Source organism: Salvelinus sp. IW2-2015, linkage group LG14 (genome assembly GCF_002910315.2).
Source record: "Salvelinus sp. IW2-2015 linkage group LG14, ASM291031v2, whole genome shotgun sequence".
NCBI lineage: Eukaryota > Metazoa > Chordata > Actinopteri > Salmoniformes > Salmonidae > Salvelinus > Salvelinus sp. IW2-2015.
The window spans coordinates 2,325,712-2,336,295 of record NC_036854.1 but is presented as its reverse complement, the minus strand read 5'-3'; the positions used below and the strand labels follow the sequence as shown (position 1 = coordinate 2,336,295).

General features: G+C 42.9%; 1 protein-coding gene across 4 annotated transcripts in view; it reads left to right on the top strand.

Annotated features, from left to right (window-relative positions):
• LOC111972511 (frizzled-3-like) overlaps nt 1-10,057 on the top strand; it is a 46,993-nt gene extending 36,936 nt beyond the window's left edge. For all 4 annotated transcript variants that reach the window (XM_023999512.2, XM_070446458.1, XM_070446457.1 and 1 more), the window contains exons 7-9: nt 7,339-7,487; nt 8,307-8,555; nt 8,654-10,057. In XM_023999512.2, the coding sequence (XP_023855280.1) occupies nt 7,339-7,487; nt 8,307-8,555; nt 8,654-8,912 (657 nt within the window). In that variant the 3' untranslated portion in view covers nt 8,913-10,057. The remainder of the gene's footprint in view (nt 1-7,338; nt 7,488-8,306; nt 8,556-8,653) is intronic.
• The last annotated feature ends 527 nt before the right edge of the window (nt 10,058-10,584 follow it).

Sequence of the window (10,584 nt, the reverse complement as noted above, 5' to 3'; positions counted from 1 at the left end):
AGGGTTGTGTCGTTAGTAGTTGTAGTTCAGATAACATTAGTTTGTGTTAGTAGTAGATGTTGTGGTGGTTCAGATACAGGGGGGTTTGTGTTAGTAGTTGTGGTTCAGATACAGGGTTTGTGTTAGTAGTTGTGGTTCAGATACAGGGTTTGTGTTAGTAGTTGTGGTTCAGATAACAGGGTTTGTGTTAGTAGTTGTAGTTCAGATAACAGGGTTTGTGTTAGTAGTTGTAGTTCAGATAACAGGGTTGTGTTAGTAGTTGTAGTTCAGATAACATTAGTTTGTGTTAGTAGTAAGATGTTGTGGTGGTTAGATAACAGGGTTTGTGTTAGTAGTTGTGGTTCAGATACAGGGTTTGTGTTAGTAGTTGTGGTTCAGATAGCAGGGTTTGTGTTAGTAGTTTGTGGTCAGATAACAGGGTTTGTGTTAGTAGTTGTGGTTCAGATAACAGGGTTTGTGTTAGTAGTTGTGGTTCAGATAACAGGTGTTGTGTTAGTAGTTGTGGTTCAGATAACAGGGTTTGTGTTAGTAGTTGTGGTTCAGATAACAGGGTTTGTGTTAGTAGTTGTAGTTCAGATAACAGGTTTGTGTTAGTAGTAGTGTGGTTCAGATAACAGGGTTTGTGTTAGTAGTTGTGGTTCAGATAACAGGGTTTTGTGTTAGTAGTTGTGGTTCAGATAACAGGGTTTGTGTTAGTAGTTGTAGTTCAGATAACAGGGTTTGTGTTAGTAGTTGTGGTTCAGATAACAGGGTTTGTGTTAGTAGTTTGTTTCAGATAACAGGGTTTGTGTTAGTAGTTGTGGTTCAGATAACAGGGTTTGTGTTAGTAGTTGTTAGTTCAGATACAGGGTTTTGTGTTAGTAGTAGTTTGTGAGTTCAAGATAACAGGGTTTGTGTTAGTAGTTGTAGTTCAGATACAGGGTTTTGTGTTAGTAGTTTGTGGTCAGATAACAGGGTTTGGTGTTAGTAGTTGTGGTTTTCAGATAAACAGGGTTTGTAGTTAGTAGTTGTGGTTTCAGATAACAGGGTTTGTGTTAGTAGTCTGTGGTTCAGATAACAGGGGTTTTGTTAGTAGTTTTGTGGTTCAGATAAACAGGGTTTGTGTTGTAGTTGTGGTTCAGATAACAGGGTTTGTGTTAGTAGTTTGGTTCAGATAACAGGGTTTGTGTTAGTAGTTGTAGTTTCAGAATAACAGGGTTTGTGTTAGTAGTTGTAGTTCAGATAACAGGGTTTGTGTTAGTAGTTGTAGTTCAGATAACAGGGTTTGTGTTAGTAGTTGTAGTCAGATAACAGGGTTTGTGTTAGTAGTTGTGGTTCAGATAACAGGGTTTATGTTATAGTTTGTGGTTTCAGATAACAGGGTTTTGTTAGTAGTTTGTATTCAGATAACAGGGTTTGTGTTAGTAGTTGTGGTTCAGATAACAGGGTTTGTGTTAGTAGTTTGTGGTTTCAGATAACAGGGTTGTGTTAGTAGTTGTGTTCAGATAACAGGTTTGTGTTAGTAGTTGTGTTCAGATACAGGTTTGTGTTAGTAGTTGTGTTCAGATACAGGGTTTTGTGTTAGTAGTTTGTGGTTTCAGATAACAGGGTTTGTGTTAGTAGTTGTGGTTAGATAACAGGTTTGTGTTAGTAGTTGTAGTTCAGATAACAGGGTTTGTGTTAGTAGTTGTGGTTCAGATACAGGGTTTGTGTTAGTAGTTGTGGTTCAGATAGCAGGGTTTGTGTTAGTAGTTGTGGTTCAGATAACAGGGTTTGTGTTACGTAGCAGGGTTTGTGTTAGTAGTTGTAGTTCAGATAACAGGGTTTGTGTTAGTAGTTGTGGTTCAGATAACAGGGTTTGTGTTTGTAGTTCAGATAACAGGGTTTGTGTTAGTAGTTGTAGTTCAGATAGCAGGGTTTGTTATAGTCTGCTGCTCACCTCAGTCACGGGGGGACTCTGTCTTTCAGTGCTGTCAATTTGTCCAAACAGCTCCAATACCACATTGATTGTGTGTAATCTCTTGCCTTTTAATTAGTGGTAAACTGGAGATTTGGTACTGAGACCATCCAATGACCTTGGTTTGGTTGGCACAGAGATCTGCCCACAAACTGACCTAGTGGAACAGCTGTGTGGTGTTTGTGTCAAGTTTCAAGTTTTAATGTCACATGCAGAAATACAGTGAAATGCGTTTCTTGCCAGATCTAACCTCAACAATGCAGTAATAAATAACAATGAAATACTAAACATAACAAGGTAGAACAAAAACCCACAAGATATACAAATAATAAATAGCATATTTACAATGTGYAGGGATACTGGAGTGATAGAGGTAGATACACTATATATAAAAAAGTATGTGGATTTGGCTATTTTAGCCACACCCATTGCTGACAGGTGTATAAAATCGAGCACACCGCCATGAAATCTCCATAGACAAACATTGGCAGTACAAAGGCSTTACTGACGAGCTCAGTGACTTTCAACGTGGCACCATTAAAGGATGCCACCTTTCCAACAAGTCAGTTCGTCAAATTTGTGCCCTGCTAGAGCTGCCCCGTCAACTGTTATTGTGAAGTGGAAACGTATAGGAGCAACAATGGCACAGCAGCGAAGTGATAGGCCACACAAGCTCACAGAATGGGACCGCCGAGTGCTGAAGCGCGTAGTGAAGGGGAATCTTAACGCTACAGCATACAATGACATTCTAGATGATTATGTGCTCCCAATTTTGTGGCAAAAGTTTGGAGAAGGCCTTTTCCTGTTTCAGCATGACAATACCCCCGTGCACAAAGTGAGGTCCATACAGAAATGGTTGGTTGAGCTCRGTGTGGAAGAACTTGACTGGCCTGCACAGAGCCCTGACCTCAACCCCATCGAACACCTTTGTGATGAATTGGAACGCCGACTGCGAGCMAGGCCTAATCATCCAACATCAGTGCCCGGCCTCACTAATGCTCTTGTGGCTGAATGGATGTAAGTCCCCTCAGAAATCTTCCAACATCTAATGGAAAGCCTTCCCAGAAGAGTGGAGGCTGTATAGCACCAAAAGGGGGACCAACTCCATATTAATGCCCATGATTTTGGAATGAGATGTTCGACAAGCAGGTGTCTACATACTTTTGGTCATGTATGTATAAGGGTAAGGTAACTAGGCATCAGGATATATATGATAAACAGAGCAGAAGCAGCGTATATGATGATTGTATGTGAGTGGGTGTGTGTAGAGTCAGTAGAAGTGTATGTGCGAGCAAATGATTGAGTTGAGCTTGTCAGTGTGGTGTTTGGCTAGTGGTCATTGTTGTGTGTTGGAGGTCAGTGTGTGTGTTGGAGTGTCAGTGTGTGTGTTGGAGTTCAGTGTGTGTTGGAGTGTCCAGTGTGTGTGTTGGGTGTCAGTGTGTGTTGTGGATGTTTCAGTGTGGTGTGTTGGTGTGTTTGTGTTCAGTGTGTGTGTTGGAGTGTCAGTGTGTGTGTTGGAGTGTCAGTGTGTGTGTTGGATGTCAGTGTGTGTGTTGGAGTGTCAGTGTGTGTGTTGGAGTGTCAGTGTGTGTAGTGTGTTATGGCCTGTGATGCTGCATATGGGATGAAGGAGTTGATGTGTGCCATAACCAGCCTCTCAAAACACTTCATGATTACAGATGTGAGTTCTACAGGGCGGTAGTCATTGTGGCAGGAAGCCTTAGAGTTCTTGTGTAACAGGGAATGATGGTGGTCATGTTAAAACATGTGTGGAGTACAGACTGGGAAAGGAGAGGTTGAAAATGACCGTGAATTTACCTGCCAGCTGTTCTGCATATGCTCTGAGAACGTGCCCTGGAATACCGTTGGGCCCCGTGTGCGCGCGCCTCCAACAGAGATGGCTTATGGCGGCATTAGAGGCCTTTGATGAGTTACAGCAGGGGGGATACAGAGGGGGAAGATAGGGCAAACACTATAGAGCAGTGAGTTAATCTCTCTCTCCCAGAGGTTCTGTTGCTGAGAGAAAAATGGGGCAGAGAGAGGGGCTATGCTATATACAGCTACAGTGCATTCAGAAAGTATTCAGACCCCTTTTGGTCATGCAGTGTATAGTGTTTTTTTTATTCTCGTAAAATCAGTATTTGTACAAGTTTCACCAACCAGCGTCATTTACATTTACATTTGAGTCATGTATGTATACTGAACAAAAATATAAACGCAACATGCATACATGTAGGACTGCTGACCGCCCTTCAGAGCTGTTTGATGTGTGGAGGGAGGATTCTGCTTCCTCAGAGCACTTAAAGAGCTATGGTTCAGCAGGGACTTCTCTATATCAGTATGTAAACAGAGCCAGAGAGAAAGAGAGGTCCTGCATAGCTCAGTTGGTAGAGCATGGCACTTGCAATGTCAGGATTGTTGGTTTGATTCCTGCTGGGGCCACCTACAGTGGCTTGTGAAAGTATTCACCCCCTTTGGAATTTTTCCTATTTTGTTGCCTTACAACGTGGAATTAAAATAGATTTTTGAGGGGGTTTGTATCATTTGATTTACACAACATGCCTACCACTTATTATATTGTGAAACAAGAAATAACACACAAAAAAAAACTGAAAATTTGAGCGTGCATAACTGTTCACTCCCCCATAGTCAATACTTTGTAGAGCCACCTTTTACAGAAATTACAGCTGCAAGTCCCTTGGGGTATGTCTCTATAAGCTTGGCACATCTAGCCACTGGGATTTTTGCCCATTCTTCAAGGCAAAACTGCTTCAGCTCCTTCAAGTTGGATGGGTTCCGCTGGTGTACAGCAATCTTTAAGTCATACCACATATTCTCAATTGGATTGAGGTCTGGGCTTTGACTAGGCCATTCCAAGACATTTACATGTTTCCCCTTAAACCACTCATTGTTGCTTTAGCAGTATGCTTAGGGTCATTGTCCTGCTGGAAGGTGAACCTTCATCCCAGTCTCAAATCTCTAGAAGACTGAAACAGGTTTCCCTCAAGAATTTCCCTGTATTTAGCGCCATCCATCATTCTTTCAATTCTGACCAGTTTCCCAGTCCCTGCCGATGAAAAACATCCCCAGAAAAACATTTTCTGGCTTTTCTGTGGCGTGTACGGCTTATAGTGGTCCAATGGACAGATACTCCAATCTCCGCTGTGGAGCTTTGTAGCTCCTTCAGGGTTATCTTTGGTCTCTGTTTCCTCTCTGATTAATTCCCTCCTTGCCTGCTCCGTGGGTTTTGGTGGGTGGCCCTCTCTTGGCAGGTTTGTTGTGGTGCCCTATTCTTTAAATTTTTTAATAATGGATTTAATGGTGCTCCGGATGTTCAAAGTTTGGAATATTTTTTTATAACCCAACCCTGATCTGTACTTCTCCACAACTTTGTTCCTGACATGTTTGGAGAGCTCCTTGGTCTTCATGGTGCCGCTTGCTTGGTGGTGCCCCTTGTTTAGTGGTGTTGTAGACTCTGGGGCCTTTCAGAACAGGTRTATATATACTGAGATCATGTGACACTTAGATTGCACACAGGTGGACTTTATTTAACTAATTATGTGACTTCTGAAAGTAATTGGTTGCACCAGATCTTATTTATGGGCTTCATAGCAAAGGGGGTGAATACATATGCATGCACACGTTTACGTTTTAAATGTAATAATTATTTTCATTTCACTTCACCAATTTGGACTATTTTGTGTATGTCCATTACATGAAATCCAAAGAAAAATCTATTTAAATTACAGGTTGAAATGCAACAAAATAGAAAAAACGCCAAGGGGGTGAATACTTTTGCAAGGCACTGTATAGGAAGATAAAGGCACGACTGACTGTAAGATGCTTTTGGATAAAAGCGTCTGCTGAATGGCGAAGAGAAAGGACTCAGATATGACTAAACAGGGCTACAGTAGGGTTATATATATATAATATAATTACTAGAACTGTACAACGTGTTGGCCTACATTGGCTTGAATAAAAAGGTTCAGTCCTGCTGCATCCAGCCTGGGTCATTTTACTTCCTCCAGAGAGAGCCTTTCTGATTAGAACAATTGGCCAACAATGATGTGCCCATCTAGAGGAGTTTACAAGATCAAACATCTTAACTGAAGGGAGGGATGTATGGCTGCAGTGATTCAGTCTCTCTCCTCTTTTCTCAGTCTATTGTAATGAGTCTCTCTGAACCCCAGGTTGCTCTGCCTGCTCCACTCATAATGCCGCCATCAGGACTGTGGTGTGTGTGTGTTTCTGACCGGGAGAGGAGGAGACAGTGTGTGTGCTCTTACTAAGACTGTGTTCTGCTGAACTGTCAATTGTTCTGCAGTAGATCACTGTGTGTGGCCTGACTATCTACATGGGAGCATGGAAGAGGGAGATTGAGAGAGGGGGATGGAAGGAGGGAAAGAAAAAATGAAAGAGGGGAGGTAGAGAGAAAGGGAACGAGTGAGGGGATGAAGGCAGGAGGAGAGAAAATGAGAGAGGGTGGAGGGAGGGAAAAGGAGAGGGGGAAAGAGAGGGGGAAAGAGAGGGGGAAAGAGAGGGGGAAAGAGAGAGGGAAAGAGAGAGGGGGAGGAGAGAGGGGGAGGAGAGACATGACATTGTGCTGGCTGTTGATTTGTTTAAGCCTTAAGCTATAAGCTGCTCAGTCTGTTAGAAGCACGCAGACACACACAGAGCCTCGCAGACACAACCATACCATACCGTAGTCATACGGCCTGAGATCTACATTCCCACCCACGGACATACAGTACCAGTCATAAGTTTGGACACACCTACTCATTCAAGGGTTTTATTTATTTTTCTACATTGTAGAATAATAGTGAAGACATCAAAACTATGAAATATCACATATGGAATCATGTAGTAAACCAAAAAAGTGTTAAACAAGTCWAAATATATAAAGTGCTGCATCGGATAACCTGGCCTCCACAATCACCCAACAACAACCCAATTGAGATGGTTTGGGATGAGTTGGACCGCAAAGTGAAGGAAAAGCAGACAAGTGCTCAGCATATGTGGGAACTCCTTCAAGACTGTTGGAAAAGCATTCCAGGTGAAGCTGGTTGAGAGAATGGCAAGAGTGGGCAAAGCTGTCATCAAGGCAAAGGGTGGCTACTTTGAAGAATCTTAAATCTAAAATATATTTTGATTTGTTTAACACTTGTTTGGTTACTACATGATTCCATATGTGTTATTTCATCGTTTTGATGTCTCCACCATTATTCTATAATGTAGAAAATAGTTACAATAAAGAAAAACCCTTGAATGAGTAGGTGTCCACATTTTTGACTGGTACTGTACATGTACAATCACTCATACACACACTGCTTCAATCCAGCACTGATTGCTAGTAGAGTACTCCCTTATGGCAGACACTCACACCTCTCCTCTGTGTGTCCTAGATTGAGCAGACCAACAGACCAAACCTGTCTCTGTTCCTCATGAAGTACTTGATGATGTTGGTAGTCGGGATCCCTTCAGTGTTCTGGGTGGGCAGCAAGAAGACCTGCTTCGAATGGGCCAGCTTCTTCCACGGACAGAGACGCAAAGAGTAAGTCTCTAAAACACGTTTCCTAACATAAGTAGATTTGTACTATATAACTGTCATGAACATCAATGTTTTTCTAATGACTTGCATGATTATGGGTGGTACTCATTTTGCAAAGATGATTTCAATCAAATAGAGAAATGCTGTATATGGAATGAAACCACTACACCTTTTCTTTAGTTTAAGACAAGTCAAAGGGCTCTATTCAATTCTGCGATAGAAATGTAAAGGGCCTGAATGTTTTATAACTGCTGGCTTTATGTAAAGTGGAGATTTAAAATTCAAATGAACAACTGTGGGTGATGTGTAGTGGTGTGGGTGATGTATAGTGGTATGGGTGATGTGTAGTGGTGTGGTTGATGTTAGTGGTGTGGAGTGGTATGAGTGATGTATAGTGGTATGGGTGATGTGGTGTGGGTGATATGTAGGGGTATGAGTGATGTATAGTGGTATGGGTGATGTGTAGTGGTGTGGTTGATGTTAGTGGTATGGGTGATGTGTAGTAGTGTGGGTGGTGTGGTTGATGTTAGTGGTGTGGAGTGGTATGAGTGATGTATAGTGGTATGAGTGATGTGTAGTGGTATGAGTGATGCGTAGTGGTGCGGGTAGTGTGTAGTGGTCTGGCTGCTGTATAGTAGTGGTAGTGATAGGCCCCTTCTCTGCGCTCAACCCCCTCTCCCACCCCGTTCCACACACACTTCCTTCCTCATCTACCGCTCTGCCTTCCCTTTCTCTCTCCCCTCCCTCCTCTGCATGGCCTCCCCTCCCCTCCTCCCTTCCACTCCCTTCCACCTCTGTCTCGTCCCGCTCTCCCTTCTCCAGTAGTGTGGTGAACGAGAGTAGACAGGTGCTCCAGGAGCCAGATTTTGCCCAGCTGCTCCTGCACGATCCCTACACCCCCATCGTGAGGAAGTCCAGAGGGACGTCCACACAGGGCACCTCCACCCACGCGTCTTCCACCTACCTGGCCATGCTGGACGAGCCCCCCAGCGGGAGCACCAGTCGGGCAAGCAGTGTCCGCAGCAAGATGAGCAGCTTCCATGGAAGTCTTTATAGATCCAGAGACGGCAGGTAGGGATGGACGGGGATACAGGGAGTAAAAACAACATGGGGCATCACTATGTTATGTATAGTCCCAGATACCTGACCAACCGTCTCTCTCCTGTCAGGTACACGGCATGTAGTTTCCGTGGAGTCGAGGATCGCCTCCCCTACGACAGCATGCTCCACCTCAACGACCAATCAGGGTCCAGACACTGCAGCACCAACCGTCTGGACAGCATATCAAAGCACGGCTCCACCCAGCGCCTGGAGAGCAAATCGCAGCACAGCAGCATCAAGGACCTTAGCAACATCACCCAGGCCATTCAGAGCGCTCCCAGCAACGTAATCCACAGAGTCCTAGAGGAGAATGGAGCCACTGCCTGAACTACCCCCTAAACACGACCCTGTAGCTAAAACCCATCCTTTAAGATACACAAGTGTCTAGGCCTAGAGGTGGATGTTGATTTGGGACTGGGCATACTAGATCTTTGTGTGACAGTTTGAGAGTAAGGAGACTGTGGAGACTATGGTTGTTTGATAATCATACCTCAACATGTCCCCTCACTCAGCCTCACTAAACAGTACTGATAAATGAAGATAGCAGATGACAGTGTAACATGGACCTGTAGGTGTGAGAGCTGAACCAATAACACGGAAGAAGAAACAATATTCTTGAATACAGAGTAATCTCTCCAATGCTGTTTGTTCTCTGTTCTGGAGTCAGCACTATGTGAAAGACACTGTTCTGGAGTCAGCTCTATGTGAAAGACACTGTTCTGGAGTCAGCTCTATGTGAAAGACACTGTTCTGGAGTCAGCGCTATGTGAAAGACACTGTTCTGGAGTCAGCTCTATGTGAAAGACGGAGCGCAGGGATCACTTTCACAGGGAAGATATTATCTATCGGCACGTTCCACTACTCGGGGGGGGGGGTGAAAAGGGATAAATCTAAGGATTTTAGAATCTAGATCGCTCCATTATCGGTCTCACAAGCAAATGCTGCCAAAGCACTCCTCTTCAAAAGCCAATACTTTATTCTTATAGACCACATTGTTTACCTGTACGAGAACTATTGTAGACTGGTCTCAAAAACCCCGGTTCTCGTCTATTGTTTTCATTGCACTTCTGATGGAGGCAGTTAGAGGTACTGTATGTGAGGAGTAGGGCCAGGAGTCTTCCCGGACTGTGACCTACTCAGGGTCCTAGTGATGACAGACACTGTCCCATTGTCAATCAATTGATGAATGAGCAGTTGTGAAGTGAAAGGCTGTATTGTATAACAGGATAAAAGCGGACTTACAAACTCCAGCCTTATATGTAGAATACGATAGTGTTCTTTTCCCTCAGAATTAGAATCARTTGTATTGTTCCTCCCCTTCTATGAATTGTATACCTACTTGTGTAAGATACATGTAAGCCAGAACTTCTTCTAGTAATGGCAATGTGAATAGATGTACATTTGTTTTGGTTTTTTTAATTGGGGAGGGAGGGTCATTTGTGACATTTTTAATAAACTCTTCTCATAATACATCTGGGAAATCTGTAAGTGGATCTGTGCCCTAGCCTGGAAGCCAAACTGAATTTCAAAAGTGAAACAATAGCAATTCAGAATGGATCCAGGTTATATGTCCCCTCCCAAGGAAAGAAATGAAACCCGGACACGAAACTCAGTGAAGCCGTATTTGTAACAGCCCTCCGTTTTATTGAAATACATCGGAGTCAGGTTAATATAATGAGCTCTCTCTTAATGAGCCAGTTTCCATACATTATTTGTTTGACCTTACACCTTAAATATTTCTGTGCAAAAAGAATCTACATCACCTGTAGTGGGTATCCTCAGTAAAACTCCCAAACTGTTCAAATAAAATGAACAAGTCAAAATTAAAAACTAATCCAAAACAAAAAAATGATTACATCTATAACATGCAAAACTGTACAAATTATTACAAAGCTATCCTATAAAAAAAGAAAGTGTAATATGATATGAAAGAGGTAAATAATATAGAAGGAACTTAAGACCTCACTGAAATGCAAAGGCTTTTTCTTTAAAAAAAAAT